General features: G+C 47.5%; 1 protein-coding gene across 1 annotated transcript; it reads left to right on the top strand.

Moving 5' to 3' along the window:
* Nucleotides 1-1,331: 1,331 nt before the first annotated feature.
* On the top strand, nucleotides 1,332-19,302 carry SNAP47 (synaptosome associated protein 47). Its single transcript, XM_083380214.1, is given in 6 exon segments — nucleotides 1,332-1,807; nucleotides 3,143-3,777; nucleotides 5,898-6,376; nucleotides 12,762-12,818; nucleotides 12,821-12,897; nucleotides 16,172-19,302. Coding segments are annotated over 5 exon segments (1,257 nt in total). The 5' UTR covers nucleotides 1,332-1,807; nucleotides 3,143-3,280; the 3' UTR covers nucleotides 16,319-19,302.
* Nucleotides 19,303-19,548: the final 246 nt, after the last annotated feature.

Below are 19,548 nucleotides of genomic sequence, written 5' to 3'. Positions count from 1 at the left end.
GGGGTCATGTGTTATCCCCTTTTGTGACCTAAGGGAAGCCAGATTCACTTAACAACCGTATTGCTAACTTAACAACTGCAGGGATTCACTTAACAATTGCAGCAAGAAAGGTGGTAAAATGGGATAAGATTCACTAACCTGGCTCTTTGAGCTTTCCGGCCCAGGCTGAGAGTTTTTAAATGGGGTTTTATATTTGTTCAGGGATTAAATTTAATTATTTTAACTGTCTTTAACTTTTGTATTGTATTGACGTTTTTAAATACTTTGTAAACCGCCCTGAGTCCTATGGGAAAAGGGCGGTATATAAATTCAATAAACTAAACTAAACTTTCTCGCTTAGCCTTGGAAATGTCAAGGACTGCCTCTTATAAGTATGCTTCCAAGGAGTGACAGCAGTCTCCCCAAATCTTCCTGGCTAATAAGTGAAAGGTTTTGCCTTTAACGATCTTGTTTTCTCTGTTCTGTGTTGGCATGTGTCTGTGGTACAGCTTGTACTTAGGTTGCATTTCCTGGCTGACTCTCTATGAATAATTTAAAATTATGTTTTAAAAAAAAAACCCAACCAGCTGCTCTGCTTCGGAGTAAACAAGGAAATGCCTTGATATTTTAATATTCCATTTCACGGGCAGTTCCTTGTAGGCTTCCGGAAAAGGGCTTATAAAATACGTTTGTTGGTCCAAAGTGTGATTTATTGGCTTTGCTGGAAATATTGCATCATCTTTACATTGTACTTGCATCAAAGAAAACAACTTTTTTTAATTCCATAAAGGCCCCTGTTGTCCCAAGGGAAAATCCTGGGCTAGGATTGCAGACATGAATTCAAATCCTGCGTTGGCCACGTGAAAGCCAGCTGTGGAATTTCAACTCAAGTCACTTTCTATCTTGTCAACCCAACCCACCTTGCAGGGTTGTTGTTGAGGGGAAAATAGGATAAGGAAGCTGTCTTGGATACTGCCTTGAATTATTTGTGAGAATAATAAAGGCGGGAGGCATATAAATTAAAACAAAAAATAACCAGAAGTACAGGTCCTCCACTTACAACACTTCATTTAGTGACTGAAGTTACAGCGGCATTGAAAAAAAGTGGCTTTTGACCATTTTTCACACTTACAACTGTTGCAGCATCCCTTTGAACGCCTGATCAAAATTCAGAGGCTTGGCAGCTAACTCGCATTTACGACGGTTGCAGTATATCCTAGAGTCATGTGATCCCCTTTTGCAACCTTCTGACGAGCAAAGTGACTAACTTAACAATTGCAGTGGTTCAGTGGCAGGAAAGGTCATAAAATGGGTGCAAAACTCACTTAACCCATGTCTCACTTAGCCACAAAAACTTTGGGTCCGGTTGTGGTCGTAAGTCGAGGATTACCTGTATCAATACAAGATCTGGTTTCCTGATGCGATGTTGACTGTGGTTGGCATGTGATGCCTGAGCAAAAATAATATCCTCAGTTTCATCATGTGCGAAAATGACTAGCCGGATAGTAAATAGGTGAGTTATACTTGGACAGTGAATCATGAGATCAAATATATATATATATAATATTTAGTATCCTCCTTTGACGTTCATTTTCTTGTGCTACGGACAAACAGTCAAATGCCTGCTTTGGACCATCATTTTTTCCCCCCCAAATACCTCTTTTCTAAGTTTTAGATGCGTAGTGAATTTTATGTAGGTTGAAAGGTGTTTTGTTTTTTTTTTATCTGTACAATTTGGGGCAATTTTTGTTGGGCTCCGGGATCAAGAAGCCTCAGTCGATAACAATTTTTAAGCCGCCAGAAACGTCTGAATCCACCAACAGACCAGGTAAATGGGGGAAATTTATTAATACAGATATTCCTTGACAGGTATTTAGTGGGTTGTGTAGAGGAGATGAAAACAGCCAGACCAAATGGGTAGACCTAAATGTCTTTATTTGCTTTTATTCAGATAGGGGATCCTGTGCATATGCCTAGATATTATTCCAACGTCTGTTCTTACTAATGAAGGGTTGAGTGTTTGAACTGGCTTTATTTTTAAAAAAACACACAAACCTGTCTTTTGCATGTACCGTATTTTCCGGCGTATAAGACGACTGGGCATATAAGACGACCCCCTACATTTCCTGTTAAATTATAGGGTTTGGGCTATACTCGCCGTATAAGACTACCCCTCTTCCAACGCACACTAAATAAAAATTAAAAAACATCAGATTTGATTTTAATATGGTAATTTTAATTCAAATGCTTATGCAGGTGCTTAGTAGGAAAACTGTCACTTATAAACATAAGGCTGTTTGTCATCAAACATGTAAACATAAAACAGTGCAAGTGGATTAAATAATAATAATAATAATAATAATAATAATAATAATAAAAAATACAGTAGTAACTTTGCCAGCAGTCATTGCATTGATGACCTTCACAGCTCTGTAAAGGAAACCTCGACACGTAAGCAGAGTTGTGGTTTCGCTTAGCAACCGCAGTTACACTTAGCAACTGCTTCACTTAATGACCGGATTGCCTGTGCCATTTGGGGGTGACTAAACGAGGACTGCCTGTAGAGACTTAGAATTTGTTTCTTCTGTAGCTGATTTGCAATTTCTTAAGTAACAAATGTGTACAGCAAGTCCTCAACTTACAACATTTCATTTAGCGACCGTTTGAAGTTACGAGGGCACTGAAAAAAAGCGACTTGTGACCATTTTTCACACTTAACGACCGTTGCGGCATCCCCTTGGTCACGTGATCAAAATTCGGACCATTTGCCAAGCCGAGTTAACGGCTTGAACAATTGTGTTACTAACTTAACAACTGCAATGATTCATTTTAGCAATTGTGGCAAGAAAGGTGGTCAAATGGGGGGGAAAAAAACTTAACAAGTGTCTCGCTTAGCAACATATTTTTGCTCAGTTGTGGTTGCAAACTGAGGACTACATGTATGCAGGTACTCCTCAACTTACAACCATTCGTTTAGTGACCAAAGTTACAACGGCACTGATTAAAGTGACCCGTAGTGACCAAATGGCGACATTCAGAAGAACGCAGTTTCAGATATTTAAAAGTCACAACTGGGGGGGGGAAGGGAATCTGGAATGAGCGAGTTCACCTATTGGTGCCTTAGAGTCTCACGCCATTATCTCCACCGGCGTTTTGAACACAGGTGTTTGTCGTGAGGCTCACGGAAGGCGAACGAACCTTGTGTTAATTGCTCATCGCTGATTACACAATTCATTTGATCCTTGGGAGCCGTCCGTTTGTTTCCTGGAGGAGGAGGAGGAGGAAGTTAAGGAATAAGGTCATGGATGAGAACGTCCAGATTCACAGGTGGTCCTGTTCCTATTATCTCAACTCGGAGAAGCAATGGGTGCCCGGCAAACTCCTCCTGACGCCGGTTTCGGTCAGATTCACAGCGGACAGATCCGGAGAGGTCGTGGCCAGTTTCCCCCTCTCCTCCATCAGCGAGATCAAGAAAGAATCGTCCGCCTTAATCTTCAGTTCCCTGACAATTTTGGAGAGCGGCACCAAGCATTGGTTCAGCTCCCTTCAGCCCAACCGGAATGTGATCTTCAACGTGCTGGAACACTTTTGGAGAGAGCGGCTCCTGGCGCCAGAGGGACCTCGGGCGCAGACGGCCTGCATCCAGACCCCCAAGGGCAAGGAGCTGACCGGCTTGTTGATGGGATCTCAGAAGCGCCTGGAAGATACCTCGAAGGTTCTGGAGCACCAGGGCGAGCAGTTCGACAACATCGTGAAAGGCCTGGACAAGATTGAGTCGGAGATGGATGTGGCAGATAGGTAGGGCGACACGCCAGGGGTGCTGATGGCGGCCAGGGGTGTGTGTGATGTGGGGATCCTCCAGGTGGGGCGTAGGGCTGGCAGGGCGCCAGGAGGACGCCGGGAGGTGTCCTTTGCGTGGAGGAGTCATGGGGGACCCTCGTCCTCAAGGACCACTGGAGAGCCACACCTTAAAAAGAGGTAAATAATTACCGTATTTAGATTCAAGAATACTTTCTCCCAAAACGAACAGCTGCATTGGGGACAGGACAACAATTCAAGGTCGGTTTAATATAGGAAGGCCTCAATTTACAACTGCAGTTGTGATGGGAAGACAGACAGTTTAGGACAGGAGTTGTTGAGGTGCTGGCCTAGAAATCAGGAGACAATGAGTTCTAGTCCTGCCTTAAGCCTGAAAGCCAGCTGGGTGACTTTCGGCCAATCATCAGGTGACGTTGAGTTCTAGTCCCGCCTTAGGCATGAAAACTGGCAGGGTGACTTTGGGCCAATCATGAGGTGACGTTGAGTTCTAGTCCCGCCTTAGGCATGAAAACTGGCAAGGTGACTTTGGGCCAATCATCAGGTGACGATGAGTTCTAGTCCCGCCTAAGTCATGAAAACTGGAAGGGTGACATTGGGCCAATCATCAGGTGACGATGAGTTCTAATCCCGCCTTAGGCATGAAAACTGGAAGGGTGACTGGTCCCATACCAGGAGACGGTGAGTTCTAGTCCCGCCTAAGTCATGAAAACTGGAAGGGTGACATTGGGCCCATCACCAGGAGGCACTGAGTTCTAGTCCCACATTAGGCAGGAAAGCTGGCTAGGCGACTTTGGGCCAAACATCTGGTGGCGGTGAGTTCTAATCCCATTTTAGGAATGAAAACAGGCCAATCATCAGAGACGGAGAGTTCTAGTCCTGCCTTAGGGACATAAGCTGGCTGAATGACTTCAGTCCAGTCCTTCCTTCTCAGACCAGCCCACCTCACAGGGTTGTTGTGGGGGAAATGGAGGAGGAAGGAGTGTTTGCATTCTTCACTGCCTTGAACTAGTTACAAAAATAATAAAGGTAGAATAAAAAATATTAATAAAAATCTAGTTAAAAATCGTGGCGCTCGTGACTGGAGTGATTTTATTACCTTTTTTTGTGGTGCTAAGAGAGCGCCCCACTTGCAAATGTGAACCCATTCATTCAAATGGCCATTTATTTTATTTTTTTGCCAGAAAGTGACCAAACCCCCCCCCCCAAAATCACAAATAAGCGATTGTGGCACTGCATGATGCTGTAACCGGTCATCAGTATTACTGGTGGCTAAGCGCCCGACATCCAGCCCCATGACCCTGGGAGTGGGCTGGTCATGTGACCCATTTATGACACATTAGTATCCCAGGCACAGGAGGTGGGGTCTTTCAGTCCTAATGAGGGATACCAGGTGTTCCTCTCCAGAACATCTGGAAGTCACATATTCCCTTCCTTGGATTTGTTGTGCTTTCCATGCTGGCCTTCGTTATCTGACCAGACATAAACACAGATTACGTCCTCGACTTACAGCAGTTCGTTTAGTGACTGTTACAACGTTGCTGAAAAAAGTGACCTAGGACCGTTTTTCACACGGCCACTTGGAGACTCCCCGTGATCAAAATTCACACATGACAAATGTATTACTTTAGCGACGTAAACTTTGGGCCCAACTGTGGCCGTAAGTCGAGGACTACCTGTACAGGCAGTCCTCAATGTACGATCACAGTTCAGCCTCAAATTTCTACTGCTAAGTGAGACGTTTGTTCAGTGGCCTTTGTCCAATGTTACGACCTTTCTTGCCACCCTTGTTAAGGGAACCATTTTAGTTGTGAAGTTAGCCACACGGTCGTTAAACGAACCTGCCCCCCCCCCGCCAATTGACTCTTGTCAGAAGGTTGCGAAAGGGAATCGCGTGACTCCGAGACGCTGCAACTGTCATAAATACAAGTCAGTTGCCAGAGTCTGAATTTTGATCCCGTCACCCTGGGGCTGCTGCAATGGTCATGTGAAAAACGGTCCGTGAGTCCCTTTTTTCATTGCTGTTGTAACTTCGGTCACTAAAAGAATGGCCGTAAGCCGAGGACTACCTGTGTTTCTGATCTTTCTTCCTTTCCTCACAGGTTACTGTCCGAACTCGAGTCTCCATCTTGGTGGCCTTTTGGTGGGAAACTGCCCACCAGAGCCGTGTCCGAAGCAGGAAAGGCGACGGAGAAGCCCTCCGGGAGCAGAGAGGGCGTCCTACTGCAGATCCCCGTCATCGTCACTGACCGTGCTGACGCTCACGCTCAACCGGGCAGCCTCGCCCTCCTGGTGTCCGGCTTGAGGATCTGCGGAACCAACTCCCAGCTGCTCCACTGGTTTGAGAAGCAGGAGGTGGACGAGGTCAGGGTCCACACGCCGTACGAGATCTGCGTCCGCCAGAGGTTCATTGGCAAGCCGGACATCTGCTACCGGCTCCTGTCGGCCAAGATGCCGGAGGCCATCCCCTTCCTGGAGATGCAGTTCAGCAAGAAGATCCAGTTCTTGCAGGACGCCGTGGGGCTGGCGCCGGGCAGGAGGGCTTCCCCGGAGGAGTTGGGCGGCTCCATCTGGCAGGCAGGTAAGAGAGCGGAAGATAACCGGGATCTGATCAATAATAACGAAAGGACTCGCACGGAGGAGCCAAGCCAGGCCAGCGCGGACCTAAGTTGTGTCACCATCCAGATCACGAGGAGTGTTAGCTGGCCCTCGGTTCACGTCCATCCGTTTAGGGACCATTTGTGGTTACAATGGCTCTGGAAAAAAAAGTGACTTAGGGCCGTTTTTCACACGGCCGTGGCAGCATCTCCCTGGTCACATGATCAAAAATCCCAGCCTGAAATCCTGGTTTCATACTTATGACAGCAGCCGCGTCCTGGGGGTGGGGTGGGTATCACGTGATCTCCTTTTGCAACCTTGTGACCGGCGAAGTCAATGGGGAAGCCCGATTCGCTTAACGATCCTGTTGGTAACACCTGCAGTGAGTCACTTAATAACGGTGCCTAAGAAAGGTTGCAAAGTGGGGCAAAACTCACTGAACAGCCGTCTCACTTAGCAGTAGAAATTTGGGGCTGTGCTGTGGTTGTAAGTCAAGGACTTCCTATATACTCATCAGGCTTGGGGGTTGATGGCCATCTAGTGGCTATTCTGAGTTGAAAAACCAACAAGGCTAAATTTTGGGGAAAGGACAACCAAGCCTGAGTCTAGCCCTCCTTGCTGGATTGCTGTTAACTAACGTAACCATGGCAGTGATTCACTTAACAACTGTGGCAGGAAAGGTTGACTCAGCCTTCCATCCTTCCCAGGTAGGTAAAATGAGGACCCAGATTGTTGGGGGCAATAAGCTGACTTTGTAATAATGCCGCTTGGGGTGTGTGTGAAAGCCCTAATAAGCAGGCATATACATAGAATGAAGGCTACTGCTAAGCTTGTAAGCCGCCCTGAGTCTTCGGAGAAGGGCGGGATATAAATGGAATTAAAATAAAAAAAATAAAATAAATAAATGGGGCAAACCTCACTTAACAATTGTCCCACTTAGCAACCGAAATCTTGATCCCGGACTGGCTTTCTGCGTAGGAGCAAGTTTAGGATGCTTCAAGTATTCTTTTGACAATCTTTGGATGGCGATTTACCTTGTAGACAACCACGGCTATTGGGGAGGGGGTTTGGCAGTGGTGGTCTATATTTGGAGCAGCTAAAAAGTCACTTTTCTCCCGCTGCAAGACAATTGCTGAAGCTGTCGGTAGACCTCAACTTAGCGGCCTTAATGGAGCCTGCTCATTGTGGTTAGAAATCATGACCGTCATAAAGCAGGTCGCGTGATCGGGCTCATTTTAACGACATTTTTTGGCGGTGGTTGTTTAGCGAACAGGACAGTCATCAAGCAATCCTGTTCACTATGAGGGGTGTAATTGCCCAAATTTTGTATCATAAATTACAATTTTTTTAAAAAAAAATAATTCTAATCGCATCATTTTTAAATACCTTCTAACGCATTTTCCAAATTCTAAAAAGTGTAGGAAGAAAAAAAAATTCTGGTCTGTTATGCTTAAAATAGGAGTCTTAGGCCCTTAAAGCAAGCTGGGCATTAGCAAGCCACGTTCCGTTGCAACCCTCTGCTGAAATTTCAGGACTGCAAAGATTAGAATGTTCTTTTGTTGATCGGTGGCTGAAAAGGTTTAAATGAAGGAGTTCTGGGCATCAGATGGTAAAATGCCAGTCTAACGCCCAAGAGGCAGAAAGAACATTCTGGTTTTGTTCATCCTGGTTCAATTCACGACACGGCAATAACAGTTCCTAAAAATAATTTCTGTGTCGAGTCCGTTTTAACTGCTCCTTGTTGTGCATAAAACGGTTTTGCATTCATAACTTATTCTAATGTCCTTCTTTTCTGTTGTCGCCAGCATCAATATAATAAGGTAATAGCAATCTTATCAAGAATGGCTAAACGTTGGCTTGTTCCCTTTCTCCAAAACTCAGGCTTGTCTTTTTTCAACTGAGAATGGCCACTAGGTGGCGATCAACTACCGCACCTGTATCATTCGGTATACGGGTAGTCCTCGACATACGACCGAAATTGATCCCAAAGCTTCTGTTGCTAGGCAATACGGTTGTTAAGTGAGTTTTGTAACATTTTACAATCTTTCTTGCCATAGTTGCCCAGTGAATCGCTGCAGTTGTTAAGTTAGTCACACCGTTGTTAAGTGACTCTGGCTTCCCTCATTGACTTTGCTTCAGTTGGCAGTGTGAAAATATGTGTGTGTATACATATATGTATGTGTGTGTATACATATATGTATGTGTGTGTATACATATATGTATGTGTGTGTGTGTGTATATATATATATATATATATATATATATATATATATATATATATATATATATATGTGTGTGTGTGTGTGTGTGTGTGTGTGTGTATGTATACATACATACATACATATATATATATATATGTTAAATGCTTGTTAACTGTTTATATACACACACACATACACATTATATATATATATACACATACATATACATATATATATATATAGAGAGAGAGAGAGATTATATACACACACATGTATATTGAATGTGTGTGTATAGTGTGTATATATGTATATAGAGTATATATACTGTGTGTATGCATGTAATGTATTTATGTGTGTGTATAGATAGAAAGGAAAGAAAGAAAAGAAAGAAAGAAAGAAAGAAAGAAAGAAAGAAAGAAAGAAAGAAAGAAAGAAGAGAGAATTTCCTCCAGTATTTCACTAGTAACGTATTTTGTTCTTTCTTTCCTAAAGAGGTTAGGGTTAGGGTTCAAGCTGGCAAATTTGATTTGATTCATCTTCTATTTATTTTTTTATTTTTGTTGGTCCGTCTCCCAAAGCCAGTGCGAGGCTTTTAATGGGATCTTGCGTGAATTCTTGCTGCTTAGCCACTCAGAGTCTCAGATTTAATCCAGAGCCATTTGTAGCCAGACAAAGAGCAGCGTGACTTGTGAACATCGCTCTGAAAAAGAGGCCCCTGAATTTAAGCTGGAAAATGCAGCCATTTAATCTCTTGAAACAAGGAGAATTAAACCAGCTTCTTCCCTCCTGGCTGATGGATCCGATTTATATTCTGCCTTTTCTCTTGAGGACTTAAGGTAGCCCACAGGGGGATTCAGCTGATTTTTCCCGCTGGTCGTTAAGTGAATCGCCAAGATCATTAAGTGAGCCTGCAGTTGATAAGCCAATAACTGCAGTGCCTTTGCCGAAAGCCAGAAATAGGGATCTTTTCATGGGGGAGGGGACCGTCATAACTCTGAATGCTCATTAAGCGACCGGTTGTAAATTGAGGACTACCTGCGTAGGTTTTTTTCCCCACCCTGTGAAATTACATGCAGGTGGTCTTCGACTTACGACCACAATCCAGCCCCAAATTTTCATCGCCAACCCAGAAAGCTGTTAAGGCCCCATTTTACGACCTTTCTTGCCACGGTTCTTAAGTGAATCTCTGAGGTTGTTAAGTGAGTCACAGGTTCGTTGAAGGTCACAAAGGGGCTTATCCCATCACACACACACACACACACACACACACACACACACACACCGGGGACACTGCCACCGGCGTAAACATGAACTGATGAATTTTGATCACAGGATCTTGGGAGATGCTGCAACGGTCGTAAAGTGTGAAAAATCAGTCATAAAAGCCCCCCCACACACACACACACAACTTCCCCCCCTCCCCCGAATGCCATTGGTACTTCAGACAGTCACTAAACGGGTGGTTGTGAGTCAAGGGAAGTTTTACACCTGTACTGCTTGGCTGGGCAGGCTTCGGGCCACGTTAAATTTAGGCCGGCATCCGTGTTCTCCCCTTGTAGCCGAGATGCCCCAGGTCTCCCGACCGAATAATTCCAGGGGATTAAGAGTCTGCAGTAATTAACTCCTGGGGGGGAGGGGGGGGAGGTTTGTATTTTTAGCTGCAGCTTTTGTGTCTGCCTTTTCCATTAAGTAACACAATCCCGAGCTGACACCAGCCCAAGACCCCAGCGAGCGTCAGCTTTTCAGCCTGGCTTCTGGCCTACAGCCCGGCAGCTGTCGCGGAGGAGGTGGGGTGGGGGGCTTTGGGGCAGCTTCCTCTAAAGGAGGCTCTTTTCCCCACCCCACCCCTCCCCCCTCCCCGCCTCGGCCCCCAGCCCAGAATATCCTGTTTCCAGCAGAGACCCTGGCCATAGAGAGGCGGGGTGTGTGTGTGTGTGTGTGGTGAGTGTGTCTCAGCGAGGAGTTCACCCTTTGCAGCTCCTCACTGCAAAGTCAGGCAGTCCTCAACTTATGACCACTCACTTAGCGACCGTTTAAAGCTACAACGGCACGCACAGGTAACAACAGGTATCGTTTGATGAGAGTGCTATACGAAGAGGGCCAGTAAACCTTGATTTACTTGTATTTTATTTTACTTATTGACCAAAGGGAAAACACACACATACACAAACACAAATTAATAAAAATTCCTACAGGTAGTCCTCGTTTGGTGATCGAAGTTGCAGCAGCAGTATAAAAATTGACTTAGGACTGTTCCTCACGACTGTTGCAGCATCATGTGGTCAAAATTCAGATGCTTGGCAACTGACTCCTATTTATGACCATGGCAGTGTCCTGGGGCCATGTTTGCAGGCCTTCTGACTAGCAAAGTCATTGGGGAAGCCAGGTTCACTTAACAACCGTGTGACTAGCTTAACAGCTGCACTTAACAACTGGAAGAAAGGTCATAAAATGGGGCTAAACTCATTTAACAGCTGTCTCGCTTAGCGATGGAAAATGGCTCAGTTGTGGACACAAATCGAGAACTCGGCTGAGTTTAGCTTCCACTTGCACCTTTGTGCATGGAGGCATTGCACGCAAGACCCAGCAGTTGTCACTGTGTGGCTGTGTTCTTTGTCAAGTTCATGAATAAAATCCCTGCTGCCTGTTACAACTTTGTCACCCGAGACCACTGCCCTGCTGCTAGTCCTCAGTTTGTGTCCTCAGCCTGCCCATCACAGTCATAACTCATGACGGCCATAGCTCGGCTCAGTTGCGTGACAGATCTGGCTTTTATGATTTGGTGTGGGGGGGGGTTGCATTCAGTCGTTAAGTGAAGCAGTGGTTTCCGAAAACCAGACAAATGCCTGTTTTCAGCCAAAAAATAAAAGTTGTGTGGACTGTGGGATGCTCCCAACAGCCATGATGTCTGCTCATGGGACCATGAGGGCATTAACTACTGAACTTCACATCCAGATCAAAAAGTGCCCCCAGGAAGGTCTGTTGTAACTTTGAACAGTTGCTAAGTGAACGGTCATAAGTCGAGGACTAACCATAATAGAGCCTTGGTGGCAGCAGTGGGCTAAAGCCTCCTTAAAGTAACACAGCTGCCTGCAATTAGTGCAGGTTCGCGTCCCACCAGGCTCAAGGTTGACTCAGCCTTCCATCCTTCAAGGTAGGTAAAATGAGGACCCAGATTGTTGGGGGCAATTAGCTGACTTTGTAATAATGCCGCTTGGGGTTGTGTGTGAAAGCCCTAACAAGCAGGCATATTCATAGAATGAAGGCTACTGCTAAGCTTGTAAGCCGCCTGAGTCTTCGGAGAAGGGCGGGATATTAATGGGATTAAAATTAAAATTAAATTAAAAATAATCCATATTCTCCGCCTTGGCAGTTTTCAGATATGTGGACTTCAACTCTCAAGGGAACCACAGACATATGTAGATAGTCCTTGACTTAAGGTTGGTCACAGCATCCCCTTGATCACGTGATCAAAATTTAGGGGCTTTGCAACCAGCTTGCATTTGCACCATTCATCTCCCCATCCTTCCGTCTTATCATCCATCCATCTGTCTGTCCATTGGTCCCTGTTTTTCTTCCGTCTGTCATCCATCCATCCATCTCTATTCTCTTTTCTCCATCCACCCAAGCGTCTTATCTGTTTTTCTGTCTATAATTCTTCATCCGTCATCCATCCGTCTCTGTTCTCTTTCTCCATCCATCCATCTCTTATGTCTGTCTGTCTGTCTGTCTAGTCTTCTGTTTCTATTACCCTTCCATCCGTCTGTCATCTACCCACCCATCCTCCTGGCTCTCTTGTCCGTCCTGTTCTCTGTCTGTCTATCTGGCAGCTCACTTCGCCACCCCCTTGTTCCACAAGAGCAATTCTGGTCGCAGTTGTGGTCGTAAGGCGAGGACTGCCTGGACAAATGCTTTTGCCAGCACTTAAAGCCCTTCTTGCAATACATCTGTGCTAGTCCAGGGTCAGCTGTGCCATTTTGTGCCATTAAAGCAGGGGTCTTCAAACTTGGCCCTTTTATGACTTGTGGACTTCAACTCCCAGAATGGCTGAGGAATTCTGGGAGTTGAAGTCCACAAGTCATAAAAGGGCCAAGTTCAAGACCCCTGCATTAAAGGAAAAAAATAATAATGGTAGGGCTTTTCTGGCACCTGCTTCTCTTCTTGCAGCCACTGGGTTTGTGGGGAGCCTGGTTCAATCCGGATCGACGCCGTCCTCTCCGCGAGGAGCGCAGACAGCCAGCAGGCTCAGGTGCAGAAGAAGAAACAGGTGGTCTCCCAGAGCGAAACGCAGGAAATCCGTCAGGTACGTCCAGAGCTCTTTGGAGCAGGCAGCCAAGCAGCCAACACAGTCAAATAGAATTCCTTTTCCCTTTAGCAGCCCTCCCTCCCTCCCTCCCGCCTCTGGAAGAGAGAAGGGTGCAAATAGGCATGCTTGGAAGGGAGCTCACATTCACCCAAGGCATCCAGACGTGTACTTAGGAGAAAGAACCGTGTTCACGATAGAAGAGAATGTTTATAGCTCAGGGTTGACCTGTGAGGGTCCCTGGTGCCCTCTGAGCTGGGTGGTTTCCTTGCAGACGTTTCATGACCCAACTAGGGAACCTCATCAGTGCTGAAGGGAGGAGGAGGAGGAGGAGGAGGAGGAGGAGGAGGAGGAGGAGGGACTGTGGGATCCTTGGTGCTCTCTGAGCTGGATGGTTTCCTTGCAGACGTTTCATGACCCAACTAGGGAACCTCATCAGTGCTGAAGGGAGGAGGAGGAGGAGGAGGAGGAGGAGGAGGAGGAGGAGGAGGAGGGACTGTGGGATCCTTGGTGCTCTCTGAGTTGGGTGGTTTCCTTGCAGACGTTTCAGGACCCAACTAGGGAACCTCATCAGTGCTGGGGGGGGGAGGAGGAGGAGGAAGAAGAAGAAGAAGAAGAAGAAGAAGAAGAGGAGGAGGAGAAGGGAAGGGAGAGTGGGAGGGAGGGAGGGAGGAAGAGGAGGAGGAGGAAGGACTGTGGGGTCCCTGGTGCTCTCTGAGCTGGGTGGTTTCCTTGCAGGCGTTTCAGGACCCAACTAGGGAACCTCATCGGTGCTGGAAAAGAGTGGGGTTTGTGGAGAGGAGGAGGAGGAGGTGGTGGTGGTGGCGGTGGCCGGCCGTGGTCTCTGAACTTATTTGTTTCCTTGCAGACGTTTTATGACTCAGCTAGGTAATATCATGGGTGCTAGAAGTGTTAACCTCCCTCCCTCCTAGCACTGAGGACGTTCCCTAGTTGGCTCGTGAAACCTCTGTGAGAACCGTCTCCCACCCAGCTGAGAGAGCTGCAAAGACACCAGGGAATTTAAATTGTGTTCGAACACCCTCCTCCGGAATAGCGATAGGTTGAGGGATACCCCTGGCATTGAGTGGGCCGAGATCCTAACCGCAAAACGATTGCGCGCCACCTGAACTCGGGACCTTCTGCAGGGGGGGACGTGTGTCGGTCAGAAAACGTCGGCTTCGTGCTTGCCAAGCAAGCCTCCCCCTGGGGCCCGTTGCAGCCGGTTTTACGGAAAGCCTCCTTAAGGCCTTCTTGAGAGATCCGGAAATCCTCCCCCCCCCTTCTCGGGATCTGGGATCCAGCCAGAGCTCCCTAGTCTATTCGGGGCTCGGTGTGCGTGTGCGTGTGCGTGTGTGTGTGTGTGTGTGTGTGTGTGTGCGGGGTGCGACGTGGGTCCGTCCTTCCTCGTAGAGGAAGGTCTTTCGTGGTCCTTTCTCCCGCCTGCCGCCTCCTCCCCCGGGGTTGAGCGTCATGTCAGCGCAGATGATGGGAGGAGACAGGATAATGTTAGTTTATAGTCTGTGGTGGGAGACCTCCTGCCGGCTCCGGTTTCCCCTCTTCTGCTCGGAAGGGGGTGGGGGGTGGCGGACCTCAAGCTTTTGGGATGTTCTTCCCTCCCCCTCCCCACCACCTTCATTGGGCACCGTTCGGGTCAGTTGTTTGGAAGCCAGCCCCGTTCTCTGAAAGTCTAGACTGGGGAAGAAGGGCAGTCGCTGTCAGCCAGGCCAGGCTGGGCCGGTTGGCCTGGAACTGGGCGGGCTGCAGCTGGCAGGTGGAAAGCCAAGGAGGTCGGGCCCAGGGTCTGCGTCCCCCGCCTCTCTTTTTTTGTCCGTCCATTGATCCGTCCGTCCGTCCCTCTCTTGTTTATCCATGCGTCCCTCCCCGTCTCTTTCACACACACACACACACACACACACACAAACACAAACACACACACACACACTGCTCCTCTTTCTCCCTGTCTAATTCTTCTCCTCCTTTCCTTCCATTCTCCCCCTTCTCTCTTGATCTCCACCTTCCTTCCTATTCATCTTTCTAATTTCCTCCTCCTCCTTCTCCCTTCATCCTCCTCCTTTTTTCTGTCCTCATCTCCCTTCTTCTTCTTCTCTTTCGTGTCTGTCTCCTCTTCCTCCTCTTCCTCTACTCCTACTCCTCCTTCTCCCCCCCCCTTTCTTTTTTTTCTCTAAAGGAGAATATTTCTAGCACAGGGTTGAAATGAGGGGTCCTTGGTAGTCTCTTGAGTTGGACACTAGCCCTGATGATGTTCCCTAGGTGGGTCGTGAAATGTCTGCAAGGAAACCACCCAGCTCAGAGAGCACCAAGGACCCCACAGTCCTCCTCCTCCTCCTCCTCCCTTCTAGCCCTGATGATGTTACCTGTTTGGGTCATGAAACGTCTGCAAGGAAACCACCCAGTTCGGAGAGCCCCAAGGACCCCACAGTCGTTTTCCTCCTCCTCCTCCTTCCTTCTAGCCCTGATGATGTTCCCTAGTTGGGTCATGAAACGTCTGTAAGGAAACCACCCAGCTCAGAGAGCACCAGGGACCCCACAGTCTTCCTCCTCCTCCTCCTCCTCCTCCTCCTCCTCCTCCTCCTCCTCCTCCTCCTCCTCCTCCTCCTCCCTTCTAGCACTGAGGACGTTCCCTAGTTGGGTCATGAAACGTCTGTAAGGAAACCACCCAGCTCAGAGAGCACCAAGGATGCCATATTCCTTTTTCTTCCTCCTCCTCCTCCTCCTCCTCCTCCTCCTCCTCCTCCTCCTCCTCCCCCTGATGATGTTACCTATTTGGGTCATGAAACGTCTGCAAGGAAACCACCCAGCTCAGGGAGCACACAGGGACCTCACAGTCCTTCCCCCTCCTCCTCCCCCTCCTCCTCCTCCTCCTCCTCCTCCTCCTCCTCCTCCCCCCCATTCCACCCTGAATCTTGTCCTTCTTCCCAGCATCTCCAGGCCTGAGCTGGAACTGGGGAAGCAGCTGAACCCTCTGAGCAAAATGCCCAAGGTGTTCCGGGTTTGCCTCGTTCTTGGAAACGGAGGCCTTGGACAAGCTCACCCCATCTCCCTTTTCGTAGCCAATTTGTTACTCTTCCTTGTGCTCCTGAGTCTGGTTACACGGGTGCCTCTACTCAGGACCCCCACCCGTCCAGATAGCGGTTGCACATTGAGGACTCGCCTGGGTGCCCTACCAGACTCTTCGAGGCGACGTCCCCCGACAGCAGGTCAGGCCGAGGCTTCTTCTTTCGCTGACTGCACTTGCCCCCTCTTCCCTCCCCAGATCCTTCGGAGGCTGAAGTGTTTGGCCTTGGAGACCGAAACGGAGCTGGAACGGCAGGACGAAAGCCTGGATGTTATCACGTCCTCCGTGGATCAGGCTACCATGAGCATCCACCGGCAGAACCGCAGGATCCGGAAACTGACCTAGGACACACACACACACACACACACCCCTCCTCCACAGCGAGAGAGGATTTTGGCAGCTGGGAAGCAGCGGTCCCCATTCGTCCTGTGGGGCCAACTCCCGGGGGTGTCCTTTAGCTTGGCTGGGGTCACATTGGTTGACTAAAGCAAAAAAAAAAACCCAAAAAAACCCCCAACAACACACACACTCACAAAAGAGGCAGCCCCCCTCCGATTGGGGTGTTATGAAACGAAGGGGATTAAGTCTGGTTTAAGTCAGAAGGGAACCAAATTTCCGGAGTTACAAAGGAAGAAGGAGCAATCTTACCGGGGGGGGGGGGCCCTTCGCCACGTTGGCACCCAGGAATTTATCCATGCCGTGGAGAGGATCTCCGGCAGCGCATGGGAACGCGGCCAGGTGATTTGCAAAATTTTCATTTAAATCACCTGTTGGACCGCCGGTTCTCTTCGTTGCCTCCAGAGAACCCCGGCCACAGTCTTCGTCTCTTCAGGGAATGCCTCCTGTGGTTGTGGGTGCTGCATCTCTGGAGGCTTTCAAAAACAGAGCTACAAGATCTCGTATCTGGAGCAGGAGGTTGGACCTACTAGAAGACCTTCTGAGGTCCCTTCCAGCCCTAGAATCCTATGTTTTATGTCCATTTAAGAAAAAGAAGAAGAAGAAGAAAAATGGCCTTCGCTCTACGAGATTCCCCTCAAGAAGCCATCGTGCTGAAGTAAACATACAGTCAAGCCGGCACTTTAGAAAGACGCCCATCTACTCGAAATGTATGCTTCCAGTCTGGCTTCTTTAAGGCTGTGGTTTGTTTGCTCTTTGTTTGCTCTTTGTTTGCTCTTATGTAGGCTTGCCTGGCCCTTACAAACCCGGAGGAGAACCATTTAAGCAATCTGAAATGGCAGGCATGGATAGGCTGCCTGCATCTCGCCAACTGATCAGCACGGATATTTATTTTATTTTATTTAAAAAAAATCTAAGCCAGTAACCAAACTGCCTGTTGACCTAAAGGCCTGTTAGGATCCTGGAGAGAGAGAGAGAGAAAAGTCTTATTCCTATATATTTATTTATTTTTCCCCCCCAATCGGGGAAAAATAGGGGCTCTCACTATTTCTGAACAGCCCTTAAGATAACTCTGAGCACTTTTAACTATGGAACGTAACACAAAAGGGAACGACTGCTAATATTAGTCCCGTAATGTTGGCATCTATCTTAATCAAATGCATTTTACGGACTTTTTCATCTTTGGGAAGAAAAATAAAAATATTGTACGTAACCATTCCTGAAGGCGATATTACACAGAGCAGAGAAAGAAACTTGGGGTGGTGATTTTTCAGCGGTTCTTAACACGCTGCAATTTTCTGTTGCTGTTCATTGCTGTCAGAAATGAAAAGAGTTGGACCTCTGGCAGATTTGGGGATGATTAACAACGGAAACCTCTGGATAGGAACCCGTAAGCGACGTTTGGGGACCCAAGCTGGGGAAAAAAAAAAAGAGATTTCTTTTGAGTAGCAGGATTTGAATTTGGGTAGAATAAAAAGACAAGTTGGCTTCCGTTTGGGCTGGTGAGATGCATTGGTTTTAATGCAGACAGAAGTTGAGCTTTATTTTAATCTCTGCTGTGTCTCAAGCTCAGTAATTTTAAGCACCCAGAATCCCCCACCAGCATGCTTTAAGATGGGAGGACTCGGGATCCCCCGGCCAGCCATGTTGCCTTGGAATTCTGGGATTTGAAATCCACCCATCTTAAAAGTCAACGTTGTAGTTTTCAACATACAACCATTTGTTTAGCAGCTGTTTTATGTGACAGCGGCAGTGAAAAACGCGACATGCAACTAGTCCTCGCACTTACGACCATTGCAGCACACACACACACACACCCACGCTTCCTTGATTTGAATTTGGGCAACCAGCATATCTGTACGATGGTTGCAGGATCCCGGGATCGTGTGATTACCATTTGCAATCTTCCCTGCTGGCTTCAGATGAGCAAAGTCAAGGGGAGGGGGGGAGCTGGATTTGCTTACTGACCACTTAATACCACCAGTGCTTCACTTAACAACCGTGACAAAAAGGTTGTTAAAATGGGTGCGACTCACTTAACACAACTGCCTCGTTTAGCAACGGAAATGCTCGTAGCTGTGGGCTGTCCGTGCTCTAGTAGGTCTGGCCTGCAAAAAAATCCAGATGATGATTAAAAGGTAATGCTGGGTTTCCAACAGTGCCCGGCTGAACCCGTCTCCCAGAATTCCCCAGTCAGGCGATCATTGCTTAGAATTATGGATAGTGAAACCGTCACCTCTGGATTGGGGCAGACTGATCTAGCAATTTCTTCCCAGTTGTGTTACGTGTGCCGTTCCTTCGGGTCGTCCTCGCTTAATGGCCACCATCTCCTCCAGCAGTTTTGGTTACTCTGCTTGTGACGGGCTGGCAACTTTCCATCGTTAAATGAAACGTCACAAGATCACAACAATCTCCCTTCCACTTTTCTCCATTAGTGGCGCTTGTCACGGGCCGGTTGCTAATCACACACACCTGATAATCGTGTTAATTGCAGGACGCTGATGGTCATAAGTCCGAGGATTGGTTACGAAGCTTTAACACCGTCACAATGAGCAGGATCACCTGTGTAAGCTCTGCCTTTTCTGAAACTCCACGTCCTTTTTAATCTGTAAAGAGAAAAGAAATAGTTGCTTCTTAAGGTGAATTTGTTGACTACACATTATTATATTCCAATTTTTTTTCGCTAAGGGTGAGCCGTTAAATTACTTTCTGGGGTGGGGTGGAGATTAAGGTCAGGTTAAAACCGCAGCAGCTACAGGCATATATTTTTTTTTGCGGTCAGTGAAAGCAAAACAATAATGTGGATTTCTTAATCTTTAAATTACATTTCTCAAACCCTGGGTTGATTAGATTTTTACGTGCAAAATCTTGGTCTCTTGTTTCACAGCTGGGTGGGTGGGTGGGGCTGCAAAGACCCGTTCCTTTTCATGCGAATTAACTGATTCAAACTTAGTTGTGCTAAGTTTAGATGATCTTGGTGGGGGCTCCCCAATTGTTATGCCCCTGTCATGGACCGATCATCATCTCCTGCGGCTGGTCTTCCGTTTTGCCACTCCCCACCGTGGGGTTGTTGAGCCAACTAGATGGTTCCGCCCCAGGCGCTTAATGGACCCTGAGAGGTTCCAGGCAGCACTGGGGTCCCCACCTGCCTCCTCAGCTCACAGCTCGGCAGATGCCTT

Source organism: Vipera ursinii (assembly GCF_947247035.1).
Source record: "Vipera ursinii genome assembly, contig: scaffold_191, whole genome shotgun sequence".
NCBI classification, from domain to species: domain Eukaryota; kingdom Metazoa; phylum Chordata; class Lepidosauria; order Squamata; family Viperidae; genus Vipera; species Vipera ursinii.
Note: the sequence above shows the minus strand (reverse complement) of the source record. Positions and strands in the feature narration are given on the sequence as shown.